General features: G+C 45.8%; 1 protein-coding gene and 1 long non-coding RNA gene across 13 annotated transcripts in view; one reads left to right on the plus strand and one right to left on the minus strand.

The window, feature by feature from the left end:
* KMT2C (lysine methyltransferase 2C) overlaps positions 1-12,202 on the minus strand; it is a 165,214-nt gene extending 153,012 nt beyond the window's left edge. For 9 of the 10 annotated variants that reach the window (XM_015852855.2, XM_015852858.2, XM_015852853.2 and 6 more), the window contains exon 1: positions 11,815-12,014. In XM_015852855.2, coding sequence (XP_015708341.1) covers positions 11,815-11,987 — 173 coding nt within the window. In that variant the 5' untranslated portion in view covers positions 11,988-12,014. Of the gene's footprint in view, positions 1-11,814; positions 12,015-12,093 lie in introns of those variants that run through there. The other variant, XM_015852848.2, reaches the window with a different exon arrangement.
* LOC107308764 overlaps positions 12,065-25,848 on the plus strand; it is a 38,234-nt gene continuing 24,450 nt past the window's right edge. For 2 of the 3 annotated variants that reach the window (XR_001552903.2, XR_001552901.2), the window contains exon 1: positions 12,068-12,152. This is a non-coding gene — a long non-coding RNA (uncharacterized LOC107308764). Of the gene's footprint in view, positions 12,153-25,848 lie in introns of all 3 variants that reach the window. The other variant, XR_001552902.2, reaches the window with a different exon arrangement.

The raw sequence follows: 25,848 nt of genomic DNA on the forward strand, positions 1-25,848 counted from the left end.
TTCTACTGAAAGCTAAAGGCCGTTTTACCCCCAGCACTGTTTTATACCTTCATGCTACAAACCAACTCGAACCAAACTCTCCCATGAACACAGTCTCTCTGTTACTTCCACTTTTCAAACAAAGCATAGATTAGATAGTAATGTAACTTCTTTTTTTTTACTGCGTTTGAGGGGTTCCCAAAGTTGTTAGTTTCTCATATGTACTAAGGCAGATTGAATGGAGATAGATCTCATTTCTAAAGGGTAAAAAAGTGGGGCAGGAAGAGATGCTAAGCTAATATTCTTTCCTCTTCCCTGCTCCATCTTCTCATCAGCACCCACCAGGCCATACTTCACCTAAAGCAGGTGAACAGCAACATGTGCTGTCCAGGAACACATCACATGTTAACTACAGTCAACCTTAACACACTATTATATATTTGATTTGATTTAAAGCCATTACATCTGAGATGTCATTCTAAAATTAGAATGGTAACATAGGTCAAGTAATTGACATTTCTAAGTAGAAAGCAACAATTCAGTCCATCCTTATGGCTTTGACAGACAAGTTTTGACAAAGACAGCTGAGAATCATAGAACTACCCAGGTTGGAAAAGACCTTGAAGATCATCAAGTCCAACCGCAGAGAAGGCTCAAGGTGTTTTTCTCCTGCTGTCTTCCCATGCTCCAGCCAAGGGTCCCTACTCCTGCAGCAACAACAGCAGAATGGCACACAGCTCACAGCCACCACACACCAATGTGAATGTAAGAACAGAACAATAAGCGCACCCTTCTATGGCCAATACCTTCCAAAAGAGCCCCAGCATCATACAGCTTGACACAGCTTGAGCTCATCAAGCATCACTGGATCTTGTCCACAAGTAAATAGTGATTTCAATGGATAAGCAGACCAGATCAGGTCAAAAGCATTTCTGAAGAACTATTTGAAATAAAAATACAAGTCTCCAAATCTTGTACTATCTCCAGAAACTTCTTCTTCTTCTTGTCTTTCCCCAGAGAACATCTACAAAATACAGGTTATTACACATAACTGTGTAAAAGCAACTGATACAACAGAAATAATGGGCAGGATCATTAAAAGGGGTGGATGTAGAACTGGATAGTGGGATAACTCAGGCTGGAAAAGACCTCCAGGGGTCATTTCACCCAACCTCCTGCTCAGAGCAGGTCAAACACTGGCAGCTGCCAAAGTGGACTGCAAATATTTTTGATGTTCAATCAGTCGTTTACACAGCTCTGTAATTACACACAGCGCTACAACGTGGTGGTGGGACCTCACTGGAAATAACTTACATCCCAACCAGGGCAAGTTTAGACAGCAGCAATCAGGGCATTCGGGTGTTGTTCAGATGGCCTACATCACATGTATGTCTCTTCATCTTCAGTTTCCCATTAGGCTCCAACACAGTGTTTGCTCAGACCTTCTTCAGTCCTTCAGCTCTGTGTTTCAGAGGTGCCTACTTCTCTCTTCTAGCCAAGCACACAGCCAAGCAGAATTCAAATACCCTTCCTACCATTCATTAGCAAGCTCCTTTAGGACAGTAATATAAATACCATTATTCTTTTCAGCTCTCGAAAGAAAACAGCTGGAAAGCAGAGCATCACAATGCTGCTGAAAAAGAAACTGAGGTGGCGTGACTATAGGAGCTAGAATTCCACTTCTGCCCTGTCCCCAAGGCCCATTACTAATAGCTGCGGTGGAATACACTGCTTGCTCCACATGACAGGGTCACATCCACACAGCTGCCTATTTCCCATGTTCAGTTCATGCTACAACTCAAAACAACCCAAAACAACTCCATCTAACAGCCCTTACAGCCATGGACAAGAACCAGAGAACAAAAACCTGCCACCATACTTTTCAAAACTGTGATAAACATGGAAAAATCATCATGGAAGATACAGCCTGAACTTCAACTCAGCATGTTTGTACATGTTCAAGATTGCTATGGTTTGACTTTTTTAAAGCACAGGTAAGTTAGGTAAGTATGGACAAGAAGCACTTGCAGATCACACGAACCTTTGGTCTAAACAAGCTTTTAAAGCAGCATGGTCAAGATAACAACTTAAAAAACAAATTATTTTCGTCTATAAAGACCAAATTTGAAGCAAAAAAGGAAAAAATATAAGACACACTCATTGAAAAAAACTGAACTGAAAGTATTCCTAAAAGAACATTTATTTACACTGCCAGCAATGTAACCCCTCCCCCCAATAAGTGCATTGGTTAATGAGCCTTGAGATCAAGATTCCTTGCTTGTCTGTAAAGCAGGTACGCAATCAACAGCACCTTCCCTCTTCTGTGCCAACACTGTATACTTATCTGAGAAGACCACACGTAAAATACACAACATACCTGCGTCACTTCTTTCATTATTATTTATTCTTAACCAACAAACACATCTGAAAAACAAATGATTGTATCTCCAAGCTGTACACAGCACATGACAAAGAATATCTTCCCCTCCATTAGAAAAAGAGGCTACAGAATAGCCAGCCATGAGCCAGCCCTCGCTGCTGCCGCTCTATGGAAGACCGTAGGGAAATAATTTCTTTAAATAATCTTCCTTACAGATCACTTATTTCCTGAATCCCTTCCCCCTCCCTCTCTCCTGCCTCATTTCTGGGCCCAGTTCTCTCCTAAAGGGTTTCTGGAAGACACGGGCAGAAAAGAAATAAATTAGAATTCCCGCTGAATCTGTTTCGCACCGGCCTTTGTATAAATCTCTATCAGGATGGCTGATGCAAGGTTAATTATGCAAAATATGAAGCAGGAAAAACTGTGTGTCAGAAGACTGAAGAAGCACAGAAAGCCAGCGTTTCTCAGAGCCCTGTGCCATATACACCCCACCTCCTCTGCTCCCTATAGATCAATTCTGCTGAGAGCTGTTCTCCCTAAACTTATGTCCCTGTGGACTGGAGAACATTAACTGTGGCACTGTTTGCCCAGGAGGCTGGAAGTAAAACTGATGAGAATTGTGTCAGTTTCATCTAACTCCGACAAAAACACCGGTTATCATTATTCTGGTGGATTAAACACAGCTGGTAACGTTGGCCTCCAAACCAACCAGCACAGGACAGCCTACATCCACATGACCAGAGCCTCAAAACAAAGCAGCCACATGTTAACAGCATCAAAATGATGCACAGCCCACACAGGCTCCTGGCCCTCAGAACAGCTTGGGGAAGTGCTGGCAGCCTGCAGCAACCACAGCAATACGCCAACGATGGCAGCAATGGCGTGTCAGTGACTGCAGGCTTTCCCTCCCGCCATCCACAGCCCACGAAGAACCTGAGCGCTGCACAGGCCAGGGCACCGCTGCTCATCAGCACAACAAGCACAGCTGAGAATTGGCCAAATGTAGAAATTGCCAGATTTGAAGAACAGTTCTTTTGTCCTTATTCTCAATTTTATTTCAATAACCCCCTTTTCAAGCCTTTCTTCACAATGAAAAGCATCTGGTCCATTTCTAAGTCTGACTCGCATGCAGTCCAGTGCGCTGTGGTAAGAAGAAAAAACCAAAACCACCACAATCATTCACTTTTATTAGAAGAAGGGGGAGGGGGAAGAAACAACAAACCAAACAAACAGAAGGGGAAAAAGGCAGGAGCAGAAGCAAACTAAACCATAAGCATCAGAGAACGGAACTGAGGAGTAAAGCACTGAATAGGCCGGGGACAAAAACCACCCAACCACCCAAAGGAGAAGATGGGAACTTCTTCAGCAACTAACAGGAGCTTTCAAAGCTTTCTGTAACTTGAGGGAAAGAGGAGGCCTTCGTCATCCAAATATTGAATAGGAACCCAACTAACTCAACAAACAGCCACACAAGTATCTGAAAAACATTGAGGACAACCATCTCACAAAGCCGAGGAGGCCAGAAGAGCAGCTCTGTCACACTTAGCTCTATTAGGGCCGGCTCCATTTTAAAAGTCTAAACGTGTACAGAGATTTGGCTGCCAGTGGTAAAGAGAAACAGTCACGGTGCCAAGGAAAGGGAAAAATGAGAGCAGTGGAAGAAGGAGGGGGAAAAAAAAATTATCTTCAATTAAATGGAAGAAGAAAAGCAAATTTCAACCAACTCTTTGAACTTGTTGCTAGAATCTCTCGAGAATGTGATTTAAAGGAGGACTGGCAGTTATTGTACTGGAATACACATAATGGCAAAGTATTCCAACACAGGGGAGAGATAGGAAATGTACTATGAATACGGGCTGCATAAAAAGCAGCCAGTAATAAGGGTCTGAAACTAAAAAGAATCATATTAGGAATGGAAACAAGGGCATTTTAATGAGTACACAGAACGGCATAAACCGTCAGGGATAAAAATCGGAAGAGATAAAAGCACAGCATGCATTATTACCACTGTGCCATATAAAAGGCACACAAAGTTTCAGAAATATTTTAGAAGACAAAAAAGTCAGTACACCACATTACTGAAGAACAAACGGAGAACAAAATCGAATCAAATGCTGTCCTCTGCATTTCAGCCTTCATAGAACAGGCTTCTCGTAGCTAATAGTAAAAATTGATTTTGTTATTAGGCTAAATAATCAGGGAAATTTCAGTCGGCAGGACCAGAATGAATTCACCCTCTGCTTCAGAAACAAAGAGAATTCATCTCTAAGCCAACACTGATCATCTTTGATGACAGAGCCCTGGTGACAGCGCCCTATGACGGGTGGGCAGCAATGAACTACAGCATCACAGGGCGTTTATTCGCAAACTATTTTCAGGCAAGGTGGGAGAACGTTACAATGTGGTCCTTCCTTCAGGGTTTGTGTGAAGAAACAGAAGAGCGCGTGGCTGAGGTGGGGGTTGTAAACATTTTAGAGGACGAGACCTTATTAAAGAATTATCCTGAGAAATAGAAAAGTGGTTCATATTGGCCAAGTGAAACTTAACAGGATGAGCAAACTTAGTATAGACAAACTGAGTAAGTCAACATTACGATGATGTTATCAGTGAAGGTGAATCTTATCCTGAAATACACCAATGGAGGTTAGGCTTGAACAACGGAGACAACATCCTAACAAATAAATGTTTATTATAAAAACTGTTTTCCTTAACAAACCTGGAAAGTCCCAGCTCCGAGCAGTGCAAGCCAAAGCTGCCTTAATCCATGGTAAAGAATATTTATTCTGGAAAATTAGTTACTGAAACTAATTGCCTAAGGGACGGACTGGAACTGCATTCAACAACTACTTTGAAAACAATTTGTCAGAAACTGTACCGGCACATAGCACAGAAGGATGAGCAAGATCAGCCTGAAGTCTTTTCTGGCCATACAGCTTCATTCATATATGGCAATACAGCACAACTAAATAACCAGTTTATTTAAAAGAATTTCATTTTGTTTCTGAGCTGCACACATGGGGAAATGCCTGAACTGATCACACACTGTATTGATGAGGTCACTTACCAACCAAACGTACCAAACTTTAACATAACGTAGCTCCTGTCTATGGAGCCACCACATCCCTGGGATGAGAAACCTTTGGCCAAGACCACCACATAGCAGCAGACAGGAGAAGGCTGGTGCTGTAACCCCAGCAATCCAGGTCCCACAGACCTTGGCACGTTCCAGAAGTCATTTGAGATTAGCTGGGACTTCCAGATGGAACTCTGACACAGCTCTACAGGTTGACAATGCTTTGCAGGGAGGATTGTCCATTTGGAGCACTTCTACACTAACAAGCATCATTTTACTTTACTGTACCATACAAGCAATTCAACTGCACATGCTCGGAGGGTAAAATAAACAATTGGAAGTTATTGTCTGTAGTGATATAGAAGGTAAAAAGCCTTCAGTTTGAGGAGGAATATCCTGCGTGACAATGCTGATAAATACAGCTCTGCAAATTCGTACTTATATACTTTCAATACTCTGGAAGGAGCAACGTGCAGTGTCATTTTATTACAATGCCCACAGATTGAAATATTTTAGGAAAGAGCTTCCAGAATATCAGAAACTGCTTACTAACATAAAACACTGCATTTGTAGTATTAATTTAGGGTGCATAAATACATGGTTTAGGAATATTTCAGTGGATCAAAGTGATTTAATCGATTGATTTAATCAGTGCCTACAGGTACACGTGCTTGGGGGCAAGCATGGGGTTGATCAGATTCACAGGGTTGATCAGATTCACCTGTTTAAGTGTCACTAAGGACCCTCTCGACAGTATTTCTTCAAAGGACCAGCTAGCATATATAACATGCCTACAGACCGTGAGAGATTCTTCCAATCTCTTGTATTGAAGAATTTATTGGAGCCAGCCAAAAGAAAACCACCCACACCCTCAAATTACAGACAACCAGGGCTCTGGCTTCGCAGCCACTTGAAGCTGGCAGTGTTAGCACAGGACATAAGCCCTGCCTCTCTGCACCCTGGCTCCTTGCTCTGGCCTCCTCCCTTATGCTATCGCAAACACGTTTCTTTGCCAGGTTCGTTTCAACCCAGATCAATTTCCAATGCAGTTCACCACATGGCTCCACGAACGCCTGGGTCAGCACAAGGGAGAGAACAAACAGCTGGCAGCACAGGGAGGGAGCAGCGCTGCTGCTTTTTGACACCAGAACCAGCTTAAGATTTACAATGTTTGGAGAAAATAACCACCTGATGCACTCCGGGAACTCACTGCCTGTGTCTCCCCAAGCAATAAATATTGTAGATTTTAAGGTAGTTTTTTTTTCCTACTTTATCCCATTTATTTTGAACTAATGAAAACAGCAGTGCTACTGGAAGGTGTTACTGGATGCAGTTCTTCAAGTGCCCAAACTCATTTCAAACATCCCAGCTTAGAAACTGAGGTATAGCAAGAATGGGAATGTTTAGTGCCACGCTTCTAGTACAAAACAGTGTAAAAAAGAAATTAAACACAAGTTATTCCTTTAGTAAACCAGATTTGCTGCCATAAAACCTGGGTTATCTGTATTTATCCTGACAATAGGAATCATGCTAACTGTATGACTTTATAATCAAATAGGCTGAACAGAAAAAAGCTTTCAGTACTTCTTGAAACCATTAGTAGCTTAATTTCCCCACTTCCTGGCATTTTAGTGTACATACGATAACATTTTAACTACTTTTAAACCCACTGCATTAGTGTTTAAATAACACAGGGGTGTAATCCTCTGTGCTAGATAAAGAACAGCTATTTTCCCTGAGTTTTACATGACCCTGCCATTCCTCCAACGCTGCTGTGGGACAGCCAAGCCTACGAGTTAGAAATGTCCATTCCCAATTATCTTACTAAAGAACAACAGCATGAAGTCAGTAGGAGTTGAACACATTAATAAGGGAAGGGGGGAAAAAAAAAAGAAAGAATGTCCACAAGCAAAGCCAAAGAAATAGTGATTTATTTTTGAAGCTGGGAAAAGTCGCCTGTGTCACCAAATATAGGATGAAACGATGTCTGGTGGGTGGCTGGATAAGAGGGTTGAAAGCAAGAGATTGGGTCCCTATTCCTACCTCTGCAAAGACATTGCTTATGACCAACGTGTGCCACACGCTGGTATTTCCCAAATGGTCACGATGCTTGATCTGTCACGATCCTGTCGTGATTCTGTCTGATAGCTCTTGGGGGTCCTTTCACGAGAAGCACTACAGCAATTCAATGGGTTATCAAACACAGACGTTAACAAACTAACAGCTGGAATTGAAAACTGTCAAAAAAAAGCCTCAAAGCAATCTCTGTTGGTAAGCACCGTCTGGTTTAAATGGAGAAAACTATCAGCTAAGGTTATTGAAAAATATCCACGTCCAACAGTGAGCCTAAGCGCACCCTTAATACACAACTGAAGACATCAATTCACATTAATCAACATTTTAACAGCTCTGACAATGCTGCAAAACAATTCTACTGCACCCACCGCTGCCTATCACAGAAGTCCCACCAGGAACTGCAAATCAAAAGATAAATGCTGACATCGTTTACCAGAAGCTCCTGAGCAAAACAGAACCGTGATCTGTTTAAGCCAGGCTCCAATGCAACAGCAACATGTGACAGTACAGCAACTGCCCGGTAACAGGAATTCCTCAGGTGAAGGTGGATGTAAAGCAATGGGGGCAGTGGGAGAAGATGGCTATGAGTTGCATTGAGACCCTACTGCATGCGGCTCGCTGCTGTTCCACAATAGACTAGACAGACCTAACAAAGGCCCGTGTCAGGTCCTGTTAACAAAGCCTTATTCCAACACCTCCCCTCTTCACACTGTGAGATCTAATACACACCTTCCGGCTTTTGGTCCAAGCCATTTGTTAGGAGGCAGGTATAGGCAGAAGCACAACCCCCTGTTTGCTTTGGTACTTAAACCCTTATCCACACAACAGTTGTACAAAGCCTATGCATCCAAAGACTTGTCTTTCAATGGTACGTAGCAGTGACTTTCCCCAGCTGCAAATATTTTAATTGTGTAAGGCAACATGAATTTGACATTTGCAAACGTTGCATTTTTAAGTGAGAACAGGGCAGGAAAGTCAAGACAAACATCATAGGAAAGATGTGTTCTGAATTAAGGGGACACAACTGAGCTCTAAAGCAAAGAGATCCGACACATCAAGGTTCTTTCGAAATGAGCGTTAGGTATCTTTAAATACTGGCCTACTCTATCGCAAATCCAGCTAAAGTAATGATAAAAATCCTTAAATAATCATTTCCTGGCAATAACACCACGCTTACGTGTCCTCAAAACTATCTGCACGTATGAAATCTATGGCCTTTGAAATCCTACAGCAGCTTACATTGGCCAATGCAAGTAAGCAACAACTACGATGAAAATAACTCAGAGATCCTTGAAAATAAACACCAAAGGTTTTCAACTGACAAATTCCGAGCTTTCTGAAATCATTTTCCTCTTCTGTTTTAAACTACAGGCACATTTGCAAGATGTCAAACAGATGAGCAGCCTGACAGATGCCAAATATAATACTTAAAGTGGACTTGGACGTTGGCTTAAAGGGCAACTTCTCACGATCACAATCAATGAGACTTCTACTACATTTCTGTTGAGAAGATAAACGTTGGTGCTGCTTATACCCTGTATGGATTAACAAAGCTCTAGCACTGAAAATAGACAGCAAAAACACTATTCTGATACATGTTCATGAAGAACCAGCTGTTCACTCAATGGCAGCAGTCAGAACAGAACACGCACTCTTCCCTTGCAACTTCTTCTCTATCACATTCAGGTCCACAGCATGGAAGCTGAGGAGCAATCATCCAAACACAGGAGTTAATTTTCCAGGATCTCAGATCATGAGATAAAAAGGTCCCTAATTATATCCTTTTTCTATGAACAATACCCACAGGATTCAGATTCTCTTCTTTCCTACGTCCTTTCGTATCTTCAGTAATGCAATTCCTTCTGGTTTTTTAATTCTTTTCCTTTATTTTGCTTTGGTAAATGCAATCTTGCCACCTCTTAAATTCATTTGAAAGCTGGTATTTCCACATTATTTTCCTCATTCGTTGCTTTGAATAGGGTTCTTTGCATTCTTCCTTAGGAGCTATGTCAAGAACAACCCACCTGCTCTCAATGCCAAGGCTGCACAAGGCCCTTTCAAGCTCCACCTCTTGTATTTGTACCTCAGCTCTACACAGATAGACTTCAGTCAAAAAGTGAGGAAGAAAATAGGAGTGTTTGCCTTGCACTTGAGGCAGGAAACAAGTCATCTGCGATAACCCTCCTGGTGACAGCGCTACCTTCCTTTAAATACATCCTCCAAGTCTGATACCTTTGAATCATCATTCAGTGATGCTGAGATCGTTGGGTTGCTCCAATTTCTGCATGTTCTTTTGCTCACAGCTTTCTCACAGCTCCCTCATGCTTTCCCACTACCTTCCTTACATTTACACGCCGTCTTATCTTCCCATTTAAATTAATAAATTGCGCAGGAGCAATATTTGCTTATGCATCTGTACTGTACGTAGTACAATGGTGCCCTGGCCTCTGGGCACGATTACAATATAAATAACAAAAATGAACTGTTCACCTGAGATTAAGCCTCCTGACAATGCTATTGACAAAGCAGCATCATTCAAATGGTGATGGACAGAAGACTGAAGACTGGTTTTCATGTGGAAAAAAACCTGCTATTTGGATAAAACTAGTTTCAAAAGCACTTGGGGCTGATAGCAGCTGGACCCACATACAGCTTTCCATACATAGGATGGAAGTAGGCATAGGCAGGCGTAGCCACAATGGGAAGAAAAAGGAGTTCTGATCAGTTCTCATTTTCCACGCAGCTCATCTCATCTCTGGCTCTGACACGACGCTTGGCCTCACGTTCACATCAGCACGTATTTTTATAGGAGAATTTCATTTCCTCCTAAAGCAAGTTGACAACACCCCCAGAACCCAACAGAAAGGAGGGAGCTGCCTCTTGCGCACCCACTTTTTGCTCAGGGTCTGTCAGCTCTCACAGGTCGCTTGGCTCTTTGTACAACCCAATAACATTTCTTCGCTATTCCCATTTTCCATCCTAAAACTTTCTCAATCAAACCAAACGCTCCCAAGTTTCTCGCTTAAGATTTGGCTTCTAGATGTGGAAATCAACCCCGAATCACGCAGAACTAACGATTTCATCTACGTTTGGTGACTCCTTTCAGCTGTGGGCAGACTAAAAGGTGCAGCAGAGGCACATCCAGCCCTCGGTGCGCGTTCTCTGCCCGGCAGAGCGGCGATGGGGTGCGGGGAAGAGACGAGCCTCGGGGTTAAATGCGAGCAGCTGACGTCAGAGCGAGAGCGGCCCTTTAACACAAAGGGAAACCAACTCGCAGTCCCCCCACGACTCCACCAAAACTCTCCGCACGGACTTCCTATTTGGCTCGCGATCGTATCTCTTCGCTAAATAAATAAATAAACGAAGCCCTCAAAACAACCATAAATAAATAGAGAAATAAATAAATAAGCAACAACAACGCGCTCGGTCCGGCTTTGTCCTGCTGCCTCCAGCTCCGTCCCCTTACAAACAACCGCAGCCAGGCCCCCCACAAGCGGCTCCCTGAGTGGGGCGGGCGCCGTGCCGTGCCCCGATACCTCACGTATGAGTCCCCCCTATACACACCATAACCCACCCTTCATTCCCGCACCAAGTTGAGCGCTCCGAGCCCTTTGGGGCCGACGGGCACCCGCAAAACCCGTCCTCCGCCCTCCCCCCACGCAGGGGAAGGGCGCTCTGTCACGGGGAGGAGGAGGAGGCGGCCCCCGCTCTCCCCCCCCAGCCCGGGGCCAACGCTTGACAGCTCCCCGAGCGCCGGCAGCCTCCGGGCCGAGGAAACTCTACCTCAACTTTGAGTGTTCGGGGGGAGGGGGGTGCGTGGGGGGTGGGGGGGAAGTGCGAGTGTGAAGGGAAGAACCGTCTTTTCTTCCTCAAAGAGAGGAAGGGGGTGGGATGGGGAAAGCGAGGAGAGAGAGCAGGGAGCGATATTTCATATAGAGAGACGTGGAGCGACGAGCAGGTAGAGGGAATGGCAGCCGGGATCCAGGAGAGCAGAGCAGGGACGGTGCGAAGATAGAGGAGGAAGAGGGGAAGGGAAAGAGAATAACTCCGGAGAAAGAGGCGAAAGGAATAGGGAGAAAAGTGTGCGGGGAAAAAACAGGCGGAGGGAGACAAAGGTGAAAAAGGAGGAGGAGAAGAAAGTGCAAAGGGGAGAGGAGGAGAAGAAGAAAAAGAAAGAAAGAAAGAAAGAAGAGCCCCTCTCAAAATGGCATTAAGCAGCGGGCACGGAGGGGGGCGGCGGGGCTCCGTGACAGCTCTGCCCGGCCCCGGCCCCTCGGCGCCTCGCACACACCAGCGCCCAACTTACTTCTTTCTGGCTCTCTGGAAAGGGGAAGCGCCATCTTTGCGAGGCCGGCCCCTAGGTCTTTTGTCTGTGGCTGCTGCCGCTGCTGCTGGGGGGGGAGCTGCAGGCTCGGGGGGTTGCTGCTGCTGAGGCGGCTCCGCCACCGCCACCACCAGGCTCTTGTCCTCCGTTGACATCCTAGTCAGCAGGACGAGAGAGACACATGGATGATGGTGATGAAGATGAGGATGGTGATGGGGATCCCGATGCTCCTCCTGCTCCCTCGGCTCCTCTCCTCCTCACCTCCGCCTCCTCCACCTCCGCCTCGCATCGCTGGCCTCAGCCGCCGCCGACCAGCGCAGGTAGCAGGGGGAGCAGCATGGGGAGAGAGGAGGAGGAGGGGAGGGAGGAACCGGGGGAGGGGGGGGGGAAGAGGGGAAGGGGGGGTGCGAAGAGAAGAGCGCGGAGGCACGAAGGGTCTCGCACACAATAACACCCCGTGCTCGGCTCGGCGGGGTCCGGGGGGAGGCGGCGGTCGAGGCGCTGTCTGCGGGCTTCCCCCTCTCAGAGGCCTCGGGAGCTGCTGGCGGCTCCGGTGCTGCCCGGCTGCGGCGGCCGCCGCTTCATTGTACGCTGCCCCCGCGCCCTCCCCCCGCGTTGAGCCCCCGGGGGCGGAGGAGGAGCAGGCGGCGGCGGAGGAGGAGGAGGAGGCGGCGGGGGCTGAAGGCCGAGAGGAGGAAGTTTTGACAGCTCCAGCTGTTGTGTGTGTGTCGAGGGCAGAGTCCGGCCGGGCTGCGCGTCCCCTTCCCAGCCGGGCCGGGAGCAGGAAGTTTAACTTTAGGGAAAGAAGGAGGAGGAGGAAGGGTGAAAAAGGGGGAGGAGGAAGGAGGAGGAGAACGCTCCCCCCACACCCCCCCCGTCCTTTTTCTCTCCCCTCCCCGCGGGCTCGTGGGGTGGAGAAGGGATCCCGGCTCTGCCCTGGTGCGTAACCCCCCGCCTTCCCTTCCCTTCCCCCTGTCGGTGCGACGCAGACACAGCGCCCGCCCGCCGCCCTCCCCCTGCCGCGGCCCCACACTGCGCCTGCCCGCCCCGCCCGTCCCAGCGCAGACACCCACCGCCGCGCCACGCTCAGCACAGGGCTGCGGGGAAAGCGCGGAGCGGGGCCGGGACGGAACTGAACGGGATGGGACGGGACGGGATGGGATGGGATGGGACGGGATGGGATGGGACGGGTTGAGCACCCGGCGCGCCGAGCTCGCTCCCCACCCTCAACATTATTCTTTTTTTTATTTGTTGTTCTATGTATTTTCTTTTCCCCGGGGGTTGTGAGCGGGGAGCCTCGACTCCGTGCATGCCGGAGCCGCGGGGGCACGGCCATCCCCATCACCCCCTTCCTTCCATCCCCAGCACCCCCCTTCCATCCCCCCTCGTCGTCGCTCAGAGCAGCCGCGGCCGCCCCCGGGGAGGGGAGGGGAGGATGGAGCAGAGTTGAGCGCTGAACGCGGGGGAGACAAAGTCTGTGGAGCTGTGGCCGCTTTCCAACAACTCCGGCTGGAACCGTGGAACAGCTGCGGCCGCTCGGGGCGGCGGGCGGGCTCCCCGGGCAGGGGCCTCGCTGGCTGCCTGCCCGACCGGCCGCGCCGCGCCTCGGGGCGGGGTTAAACCTCATTACACGGGATTTAACGTGGCCCGGAGGCCGGGAGGGACTCCGGCTCCGAAGGGGAGCGGGATGGGAGAGGCGGAGGCGCGGCCGAAACAAAGTCCGGCCCCGGGCTTCCCCCCCGGGCACCGCCCTGAGGGCAGCCCTGGAGGCGCCCGGCATGTTTATCCCCCTCCCCCCGTCCTCCTTCCCCCCGCTGCTAACACGGGGCCCCCGCTCCGGTCCTTCTTCTTTGCCCCACGAGTGCAGAGAGAGCAAGGCAGAGCGCGGCTGGGTCGTGACATGGGGCTTTGTGGGCAAGAGAGCCGAGCTCCGCGCCGTAACAACTTCGCCGGACTCCAGAGATGGAGGATAAGGATAAGGGCAGGGCTCTGGGGAACGCACATAATGCTGCGAGAGCCCTTGGTTGGGTTTTTCAACCCTTTATAGTCTTGGGTTTGCTCTCTGTGTGAATGCAGGTTGATAGCACAGCTTAAAGTAGCACACGGGTACAGCAGCAAAGGTGGAGATGACTTTAAAGCACGGTTTTGTAGACATAAAACCAAACACACAGCAATCCGGCCCTTACTCTGTGCTTCCTCACCTGAGCTCTCACTTGTCGGCTTCAGGAATAGCAAATGAACAATGACATGATGTGGCAAACACGGCTTTTGCTGGCCTGTTTTCCTAGGAATTGTTTCATAACATAAAGACTTTGCTGGTTTATTCCCTGGGTAATTAAATGAGATCTGTATGATACTATCATATATATACATGTGGAGATGAAGGTGGTATCTCGGTCTATACACACATATACATATGAAACCATCCCATTTCTCAGCTGAGCTGTTGCTGTGACTTCCTCAGCCCTATTGCTGTAAATGGGTTAATATCTGCCAGCTGAAAAATAACACACCCTGAGCCCAGCCTTTGTGTGACAAAGTCTTTAAGTTACCACAAGGGCTTCAGATATGGCAGCTTAGATGGTTATGGCCTAATGCACAAGAAAGCGCCTCTGAATTTTGTTAATTGGGGTAAGTTAGGCTAAGATAACCGAGAACATTTAATTCTAAACCAGTCCAGGCTTGGCTGGTTGGGAGCAGGGAGGGAAGGGCCACAGCCTCAGCACAGCAGGAGCATCGCTGTGGCATTTGCAGGAGTCACCGGGTTCCATCTGCTCTGGGTAACAAAAAAAAAATGGCCATCCCCTCAAGTGTGTGTGTGGATCTGCTGCACATGCGCGGCTCCAGCGAGTTCAGGATGTGTCAGAGCTGCTATGCATGTGCAAATTGATTTGAGCTTGGACACGTGAGCGTGCTGTGGGCTCAGACCGGCTGTTAGGTGTGTGATGGAGAACTGCCACAGCCCGCAGCTGGATTACGTGCAGCGCAGCCACCACATTCACTTGGTTCATCCATTGCTGCCACATAAACGTTGTTTCGGGCCTTTAGATCAATGCGAGCGACTGAGCTTTGGGCAGCTTTTTTGTTGTTGTTGTTTTGTTTCCCAACAGCAGATGCATGTCTAACAGTGTTGACCTTTTTCTCCATTGTTTCTTCCATTAATTATGTTTCTATGTAGCTGTCACAGTACCCAGTCCTGGTGGAGGCAGGACCCAGCCAGCTGTGGTGTAGCCTGGTCTGGGACCATAGTACCATAAGGGGCTGCTGTCCATTAGTTACACCGCATAATGTTGTGACATGTCAGGACAAAGCTGGGCAGGTCTGCTCTGAGAGCTGCTGCAATCGAAGGTGTGAAGGACTGAAGGAGCACTGAGAGCAGGAGGGGAGGGTGGGATTGTAGCGCTGTGTTTGTGGCATTATTTATGGCAGGGGGACGGGCTGGGAGAAGTGATGTCACCACATGTAAATCCACCACATGTAAATCCACCATAGGAGCGCTTTGTTGATTAAGGACATTTGAACGGCTTTGTCAGGGAAAATGGGAAGTTTATGTCGCTCTACCAGCTCTAATAAATCATCTCTGCCTGGAAAACAGGCATTTTTATAACAAAGGCATCATAGTAAATGAACGCGTCCTCTGATTTACTGAATGCAAAGAGATCTTCCAGCTCACTGTAAACTAACTCAGATGAAACTGACGTTTCTTTTCTCTTTTTTCCTTCCTTAAACTTCTAAGGGCGGGTAGCTTCAAAACTTCCCACTGCAATTTTACCTCCTTTTCCTCCTGAAATAAGCATTTCTGTCTCCTTGGTATTGTTCCTAAAATATAAGTGAGACCCTGGCAGTACTGATTAAACAAGGCATGTCTTCAGTTCTGACTTAAATGCATCTTAAGTTGGCCTTGTGTGCTTCAGTGAGAAACAGTGATGTCTTCATGTGTAATAATAGGAGTTGAAGATGGCACATTGCATTGAACCGGGTAGTTAAAGAGGAGGGTCTTGGTTTGGAAATCATTGAAAGAAAGTAACAACTGGTTTGTAAATATGCTTGTTATGGAAATACTAGTCACAGTATTACACAGCTAAAAGAGCCTATGTAACAAATAGTGAGAAATAAGATCATTCCTGATTCTATCTGGAAGGGGATCCGGACACCTTTATGTCATTAATTCCAAACTCTGACAGTTGAATGGCTGTTCAGTTGTGCGCTGCAGTCAACATCAGCTCACTGCAATGTACTGCTTGGAAAACCAGGGAGTCTGGTGCCAGATCCACGGGGTGACAGTGGCAAAGTGAGGTGTGTAAAGCCATGTTAAAGTCTAAGCTCCCCATCCCCTGCCTGCTTTGACATGATGAGTTTAGCATGTGTGAGAGGCAGCCTTGCCTGCACTGTGATGTATGTGCTATCATCACACCTTTACACCTTAGTCTCACCAAAGCCTGAGGCTTTTTCATCATATTAAGCTACTTTGACTGGGCTAACATGACTGAGAAACACAGCTATTTCATCCATTAAGATGGAGCCAAAAATGCTAAGTGCTTAAGACGAGAGCCCCCAGGGCTTGTCTATATATTGAGTTATTACACGTGGAGACTTTTATCTTCATAAGAAAGTCTTCTTTTTGTGCGTGCCAAAGCGTGAGTTTAAAACTGGTGCTTACACTCTAACCCTCGTGCAGGGCTCACTCATTCTCCAACTTCTGGCTTCTTTCAGATTCACTTCTTCCAGGCAATTTAAATTGAGTCAAAGAAGGTGCTCATCTCAGGTAGAGTCTGCATGCAAGGAATCACACTTGCCTATGCTGCAGGGGTAGTAACTGAAAGCATGAATAACTTCACTGAAGACCACTGTGTGCTGATGAAAGTTGGTTCTGTGCTTAAATTGTGCAGAAATGGGTGAATTCTTCCTAAACTTGCAATTTCTATGATTTGTTCTTGTAACATAACGATGGACTGTGCTACGTTATACGGTATTTTGTTACTTGGAGTTTCTAAATCATCCACAGGTTACTTCGGAACTTCAGTCTGTTCCATCTTTGCTATTTGTCTGGTTGGTGGCAATGCTTACAGCTTCATGAAACTAAAACTTTATAACCATTGATACTCTGGATTTTAGTCTTGACGTATCTGTGGTGGTGGGTGGTCGAGGGGGAAGCTTGTGGGAAATAATACTTGTTGTATGAGTCTGGTTTTTTAATCCAGAAGTGCAGATTGCCAATGGTTTGAGTAAAATCCAATTAGCAGCTGAAAGTAGGACATCCCTTGGGTTGAATGCTGGCAGCATCACAGGTACGTGCAGGCCAGGAAAAGCCCACAGCCAGTAGGAAGCATGCAGGGAAGCAGCACATTGTGTGCACCTGTGAGCAAAGGCACAGAGCGGACCGTTAGTTGGGCCAACCTTGTCCTCCGTCACCAGTTCTGTCAAGAAATAATCTCTGTCCCTTACCAATAAAGGAACCATAATGTGGGGCAGACAGACCTGCACCAGGCTGCCCAGGGAGGTTGTGGATGCCCCGTCCTTAGAGGTGTTCAAGGCTGGGTTGGATGGGGCCCTGAGCAACCTGATCTAATAAACATGTATGTTTGGTGGCCCTGCCAGGCAGGGCGTTGGAACAACATGATCCTTGAGGTCCCTTCCAACCCGGGTCATTCTGTGATTCTACAATTGAAATGGGGAAAATGCTGGGAGCCCAATCCTGTTTGCAGCTGTTTACTTTGAGAAAGCTACGTGTCTGTATAGAACCAGCAGAATCTGGCCTTTGATTTTTTGGAGTTAATTGCAACCAGTTTATGGGGACATGGTCACCTACATGAGGTCGAGCCAGAATTCACTTATTTACTTCCTTTAATATCTAGTGTTCTAAACTAGCTGCCTACATACCAATATGGAAACAGCAGAATCTCCCCTGTCAAGACTACACCAAGGTTCTAAATTACATGTATAATAAAGACTGTGCGTGCATTTTCTGGCTGAGAACAAAGTTGTTATGTTTCAGCCTCTAGCAAAAATGTTCCCCAAGCCACAGCCCCTCCACAAAAACACACATTTTAATGAAAGTCCTGACACCACCTTAATTACAGCGCAGCAAACATTACCGCCGTAATCCCATTTCCTCCTTAGGCAAGGAGATCATCCCTAGGGGACTGGCTGCCTTTCTTTACTAGTGACCAGTTTTTCAGAAACTGCCTTTTCCTGAGTGCTTTGGGTTTGGTTTGTTTTTATTATTATTATTTATTTAACCTCTAATGCACTGCTGTGAGGGAGATGAGTGAGGGAAGTGCTGATGCTCGTCTTCCTGTGTTCCTTGCAGCTCTGGGCAAGGAGAAGTGGAAGATGTCCCCTGCGCAGCCTGGTTTTCAGCATCTCCATATTCAGTCTCCCTTTTTGAAGCCAGAACTTCAGGGTCAGACCCTCATCAATTTCATTCAGACTCTTTCCAGCAGCTCCTAAGCTCGCTGGTTTGTACATTCTAGTGTCCAGAAACAGCCCCACTGCTTTCCTGGTCTGCTGAACTTCCATAAAGTCCTTGCTTTGGATCCAGTAATACAAGGGGTAGCTGCTCTGCCAGTGGCAGTCCTAATCCAGGTGGTTAAGGATAGCTGTTAGGGAAAAAAAAAAGGCATGCATGAGCAGCCTGCAGCATGCCCAGCAGTAACACCTTCATTTACAGCAGCCTTGCAGTGTCTCCAGGCTTTCGCAGTGTTTGAGTGGGTAAGTAAAATGTGATTAGTTTCTCAGTAATGTATTGATTCAGTGAGTAGATTTTGTATGTGGACTTGGTTATTGATTGGGCAAATTTGCAAGGGTGTTTGGAGCTTGAGTCTTTTCCTACCAGAAATATGGTGAGATAGACACGAGATAGACACATACCTATATATATATAGGTCTATAGATAGACACGTACCTATATATATATATATGTAGTTAAACTACGTACCTATACGTACCTATATATTTATATGTAGTTAAACTACGGGATACCTGTGGTTCTTTTTTTCTCCTGCCTGCCTTAAATTGAAGCAATAAATATGATCAAAAGAGCTTTGTCTAAGCAGTCTGTCCTTACGCAATTGATCTGAGAGCCCTAATTAAAGCTACAGCGATATTAAACCTAAGGTTTCTTGTTCTCTCTGCAACATTGTCAAATACAATACAGTCTTCTATTATGGAACTCATACAATTCTGATGCACAGGGTAAAATTGTGAATGCTTTACCTACAGATGTACCAAGGCCACATATCTGCTGGGAGGACATGTTCTGTTCCGTCCTATTTAAGCTCTCACATGGCGCTAATCACCATGGTATCTTACAGCTCTATAAAAATATAGCACACCATATGTGAAAAATCATTAATATCTTTAAGAATGAAGATGCCAGATAAAAATATCCATCAGAAATGTAACGCTGAAGATGTGCATCTATGGCCATACCCTTACACACAGCCTGAGTGAAATAAGTGAATGTACTGAGTACCAGAGATGGGGTCAGAGTCTTTCTTTAGGTGATAACACTGGATGCAGTCACTCTATGTATAGAATCTGAATGGTATATTCACTCTTTTCTTCCCTAGCCCATGCTATAGTACAACATAGCAAAGGGAATACGTGCAGGCCACATCCCTGTGCCCTGTGCTGCACCACAGAGGAGTGCCTGCTTTGCAGTGCTCAAGGTCAGCAGCCCAAAGAAAAGAACTTGCTGATAAATTCAAAGGAAGCTTTTGCATTTATTGTCAAACGCTCACGTAGTTATAATCCAAACACGAAGCAAAATGAAGGCCTGTTCTTCAGTTGGGAGGGAACGCAGTAGAGTTGTTATCCCTTCACATGGTAATCTCACATTTTTGCATGTTTTTCATTTTCCGCTTAGTTTCATCCAGATCTGTTTCCTATTTATACTGGAAGTGTCAACACATAAATAATTTTCTCCCTTGTATCCCTCTCTACTAAATATTTTTTTTCTTGATGGAACAGCAAAAGTAATTATATTTATAAATGGAATGTCTGTTTTGCCTAAGTACCACGGCTAATTCCCTTCTGTGAGAGGGATTGCTATAATTCCTCCAAAAATGTCTTGGCAAAGACCAACCCACCAGTTGGTAACACGGATTCAGCCTTCAGGGACAGAACTCAGGGTTCCCATTCCTTTGGCTGGCAGGCAGGAGGGCACCATAGAAAAGAATGCCCTGGTTTGTCTGAGAGAATGGTGCTGATGTTAAATATGTGCAGTTATTAAGCAGCCTAGCACTGAGGGTTGCTTGCCACCTGTGGGTTTCGCTGTTCAGCACAGGATTATTTTGGCAACTGAAGCATTCTTCATTGTGGATGGCTGTGGGAAGATATTAATCCCGCTCTTTGAGCAAGACGCACTCACTGATCTAATAGATCTGTTCCACTTCTACTGTATGATGTTATGAATGGAAATCAAACAAGTCCTAAGTAAAAGGATGGGTAATCTCACGTCCTTCTTATCCACTTTCTACATTCCTTTTCAGCTCTTTCCTGCAGACAAGCTGCATTGTCCCTTGCTTTGCAGGAGTAGAATGGAGGGCGATCTATTGTGAATTCTGCATTGAGGACAGTTCAGTTTTTCATCTCTGGGTGTTCCTTGAGAAAACCTGAATCAGTATCACTGCATGGGGATGGCGGATCCTGGCCATGAATGGTTCACAGCCCGCTCACTGATGGAACAGAGATGGGCCTCACAGTACTTATCTGTGCTGTAGGAGAATAAAAGCATCGTTTTCTTACCAGGTTCTCCAAATCTTCTAAATATTCCTGTACGCTGTTTTCTTTATTCTTACCTCAATCTGTGCTTTCAGTAGTCGGCACATGCTGGATCCTGAAGCTCAGCAGCTCCTAGGCTGGTATCTTTGACATGCAGCAGTTCCAAGTAGCAGGGTAGGTGCTCTGAACCAGCTAGCAGCATCGTCCCAGTGGTGTGAGCCCACGATCCATCAGGCTGGGTGTGCTGCTGGTGCTCTGCCCCAGTGCTCCACGGCCCTGCTGCTGCCTCCAGCTCTGTCTCTCTTTGCTGCTCTGAAGCTGTGTGTGAGTGAGCTGCAGCATCTAAAGTGCAGAGAAACCAAGGTCCCTTTCCCACTTGATGGTACATTTAATCAGAGGCATCTCACAGGATTTGGACTGTAGTATTTCCTCCTCACTGTGTACTCTCGCTAAGTGTTCATGTTTATTCAAGATGTAACTTTATGAGCAGTTTTCCTTTATCTCAGTAATTCATATACGCAGTACAGATTCTGTCTGTCTCCTCAGCTTTTGCATTCAACTGCTTTGACTGATCTAGCACTGCTGATTTACCAGCCTGTCTGAAGAGAAGGAAGATTGATGTTGGCTCAAGTAAAATACTGAGATGCCTATGGAGTTTTCTTGCCCTAGATTTTTGGATTGCTGTTTATTTAAAACGTAGGCAGAACTCTGACTTTAGATTTTCAGGAATGCTCGCCTTATGTCAGTGTTTCTAACTCTTTGAGTCAAGTCATTGTGGTTAGCCAATCTTGTTTTCTGTCTCTGTGGTAAGGTTTTAAATCCAGAGGGCTAACCTCAATGCTCCCCCAAGAAAGGAGGCTGCGATGACGATGCATTTCCTTCTTTGACCTCTGCCGTTGGGCTTTGCAGAAAGATGGAATCTGTCAAATTAGGCTGAGCGCCAAGGCACCTGCATGAGGATGAAAGGGTCAAACCCTGCTCCTGTAGCAATATATGAAGCCAAAATATGCTGGAATGTTTTTTCAAGCTAATTTATCTTTAAAGACTGCTTTTTACTAGATGTGGACTATGAACTGTAAGATTCATTTGTGCTTGTGAGCGTCACACGGCTCTGTGGCACTTCAGAGGCTATTGGGATCTCTGAATTCTGCATTTCTCTGCACATGTACCTATCTTGACATTCCTGGCTTGTTAATGTTTTGAGGGGATAAATATGATATAAATAAATATGAGCGGTGCCTTGGGACTGGTGCTCTTCAACATCTTCATCAATGACAGACAATGGCATTGAGTGCACCCAAAGCAGGTTTGTAGAGGACACCAAGCTGAACGGTGCAGTCGATACATGACAAGGAAAGGAAGCCATCCAGAGGGACCTGGGCAGGCTGGAGAAGCGGGCCCATGAGAACCTAATGAGGTTCAATAAGGCTGAGCTCAGTATGCTGCACTTGGGTCGGGGTAATCCCAGGTATTCATACAAAAGGGAAGATCTCCTTGAGAGCAGCCCCGCAGAGAAGGACCTGGGGGTCCCGGTGGATGAAAAGCTGGATATGAGCCGGCAGTGTGTGCTTGCAGCCCTGAAGGCCAACTGTGTTCTGGGCTGCATTAAGAAAGGGGTGGCCAGCAGGGAGAGGGAGGTGTTTGTCCCCCTCTACACAAGATCCTTTAATTACTTGGCTTAATTACAACTAATTTATTTTAGTGATGGGTTTACCTATATGTAGATTTCTAGGTTTCCATGTTATTCTTCTCTGAGATAATTTTGAGGTACAAAAGACACAGCAAGCCGTGCCTTCTAAACACCCACTTAGAAGTCACAAAGAAACATTGACCTTTATGGGTAAATTTTCTATACAATATTCCTCAATCAGGCAGTAAATATAACAGCCATGAGAAATATCCTGCATTCCTCACACACACACACAGAGCAGGGGACTGGGATCCCTCTCAACACCGTTTCAGCTGTGCACTTATGACCCGTACTTCCATAATACCTCTTGGCTGTGATATTAGCGCTGGGCGGACCATCGGGGTACACCTTCCTTTTCATGTCAGCTCTGATAGAAAGATGCAGTTAGCAGATGGCGTCAGGTATTAATGCAGAAGTGACCTTTTAATGTCACGTGCAGGTATATGAAGAAAGAACTGCCGCTGAAAACTTCTGATTAAAGGTAAAAGTAGACAGCCTATAAAAACATTAAGATAAAAAGTAAAGCCATGTGCCCCGAGTTTCCCCTGCTATCCCACCTCCTACTCTAAATTGATGTTGTCAGCACTCATGATTTTATCTCCAATCTTGTGATGTTTGATGTTTCACTTACACTCCAGCTACTAGAGTTGTGTAATGAGGTTAGAAGCCCGGCTTTCCTTTTTCTTTAAATTAAAGTCAGTTTCCAGTCCTAATGGTTAGAGTATAAAGCTTGCAAATGTGACCCAGGTGCACCCTAACAGCTCAAAATCCAGGGAGCAAAGTAAAAGATCCCCACGTTTATTATTTCACAGACACACTTATGATTTTGAGGGCCAAACTGTAGTTTTTGAACATTTGGAGATGGCGATAGAGCTTAAAAAAGAAAGAAGTATCTGAATAAAGGACCACAATGTGTTGTATTTTCCGGAGAAGCATAGTAGTCATTCTATCCAGAGAGAAAATTCTTCTATTAGACATACGTGTTTTCCTATTTACTTTGGTATGCAGCATACCTGGGCTCAGCCCCTGGGGCTGGAGGGGGTTGTATTTAATAATGCTTATTGCAGCGATGCAGCAAGAAACTAGAAACACTCAGCCTTGCCAGTCCTGAAACAAAGGAGCTCACCAACCAACCAAATGGAAACTTGTAAATGCAATGTCTAAAATGCTTGGGTTGGCTTGGGGAGCTCCAGGAGCACCAAGCACAGGCTTTAATGTACAGATCAGAAGTAGATCAGAAATAGCTGGTTTTGTTGTTGTTGTTTTAAACCATGCTCCCAGCAGCAACACCCAGACTTGAAGAAGGCTCAAGGCTTAAGTGGAGCTCCAAGTTAATGGAGACTTGACAGCACGTCATTGAAAATGGGAATTATATCTAGAACTGGGGAGGATGGAGCACTATATGGGCACGTTGGCCAGAAGTTCTCTGTCTCCTCAGACGGGTGGTCCCAAAGATCCCTCACAGCTTGCTCTAAATTACTGTGTAATTCATTATGGAAGTGAAAAAATTACAGCTAAGTTTTAGCCTTTGTGGTGAGCTGTACTTGCCAATAAAAGCTGGAGGACTCTGAGACTCGGTGTCTACATTAGTGAGTAGAATACACGGGAACGTTGTTTCACCAATATAAACACGTATGACAAACCACAATTTAGTAGTATATTAAAATAAGTAGTGTGTCATTCTGAACTAAAGAAGCTCACGTGAACCTATACTGACTGTGACTAATTTCGGTCTTGAATTCAGAAGGAAGCTGAAGAAACCATTTCTGAATCTCAGTCACTTTGGTGAGACCAAAGAGCGTGTATGTTTTGGGGTGAGTTAAGTTTGTTTTGCACCGTGACCCACCTCAGATGTATTGCTTAGATCTTCAATACGTAAATTCGGGAAGATATCTCCACTCTGTGTTCTTTCTTCCATGTCAGTCTATGGCAGGACTTCTACTGTAGGACAGTGCAGTGCTAATAATGGGAAGTGTATAAACTCACTCACAGCTCTGGGTAGATAAAGCTGTTTTCAAGCCATCAGTTTGACTTCGAAATAATTCCACATGCAAATTAAAATGCTAGAATTGTCATTCTGTGAGTTTATCTCCTCTTCTGCCTCCTAAGTATTAGTTATTGTGGTCCTGACACTCTGTTCTGCCCTCTTCTTCTCTGTCCTCCTCCCCCTCCCCACTGTCACTCCCAACGGCTGGGAAGCCTTCCCAGAACAGCAATCCAGTTCATCTCCCAATAAGGGCCATCAGCCAACACATTCTGGGCCTAAATTCATCTCATAAATATTGGTACGGTCTTAAATAAATGCAATCCTTCAGCTAATGTACTAGATTTCAATGGAATTACATGGGGAATTAATTTTCCTCTGCCTGTAGTCTGTAAAACAATAAAATAGGGAAATGCTTAGAGGCTATGGCTTGGATTTCCAAACTGAAAGGCTGGCTCTCCCATGTTGCCATTAATGTAGACTGCAGCAAGATACTCCTGATGGACGACTCATCCTTTGTATGCACTTGTATAACCTGTTGGGCCTCACTGAGGGCACGAGCACCTCAAGTTGGCAGGTCTGTCAACAGTCAGCCAGCAGAGCCGTGCAGTTATTTGTTGCACATAACGGCATCTGTTTCGGGATGCGTGTAATTTCTGCTACATGTGATGACACCCGCTGGGCTGTGTTCGTCTACTTAATAACAACACTTAGCATTTATGTAGCACTTCACAAAGGAACATGCCAAAGCAGTTGCAGGAATTAAGCTGGTGATGTCCATCAGGGTATGTATCCTCGATCTGACACGCACTGGAACATGTAATACTTTGTTAATTCCTATGTGCTTTGTGACTTGTCCTACTACCAAAATGAAAAGCAAAGCATCAGGATATTGTAGCACCTCTGTTCCTCCACCTAGTAGAGTGCAAGGGCACACAAGTAAAGAATCCACGATGAACTTTTCAGCTAGAACTTCACTTACTGATTTATTTTATTCTTCTCTCGTTTCCCATCCTTTTGGCCTGCATGTTGTATCTTGTTCTCTTTCTTTATCATCTGTTTCCCCGTTGCCATGTTCCTCTGGTTCCCATTCATTGCCTTCAGAAGGATCTCTCCATATCGTCCATGATTTCTCTCCCTCACTTCCTCTCCTCATTCTGAGATCTCAGGCAAAACATAGGGAAACACTGCAAGTTGTTCTTTTGTTTTCAGTCCTAATGGAGAAACAGAAAATGTACAGCCAGTTGATAGCAGTAAATCTGTAGCTGAATGTCATTTTGCTGCAAGAAGTATCATAAATATAAGGTACCTATGGGCGCCTTATGTTTATTATCTGGGCAAAGTCTTCCCTAACTGTTAGTATTCTCAGTTCTGTATTTACCTATTGATGACCCCTGTAGGAAAACACAGACAGTCCAGATCTGTGCAGTAATGAAATGACTGAATTTTCGCTGTGAAATATATATACATATATAGATATATATTTGATCTCTTCCAGAATGGGCAGCATACAAATTGCAGTCATTTGCATGCTGATTGCTATCTTGATACAACGGAATCTGTCCTAGTGTTGGAAGTAACCGCGGGAGACAAGTCTCATGCTATCATGGTCAACAAG

This window comes from Coturnix japonica, chromosome 2, assembly GCF_001577835.2.
Source record: "Coturnix japonica isolate 7356 chromosome 2, Coturnix japonica 2.1, whole genome shotgun sequence".
Taxonomy (NCBI): Eukaryota; Metazoa; Chordata; class Aves; order Galliformes; family Phasianidae; genus Coturnix; species Coturnix japonica.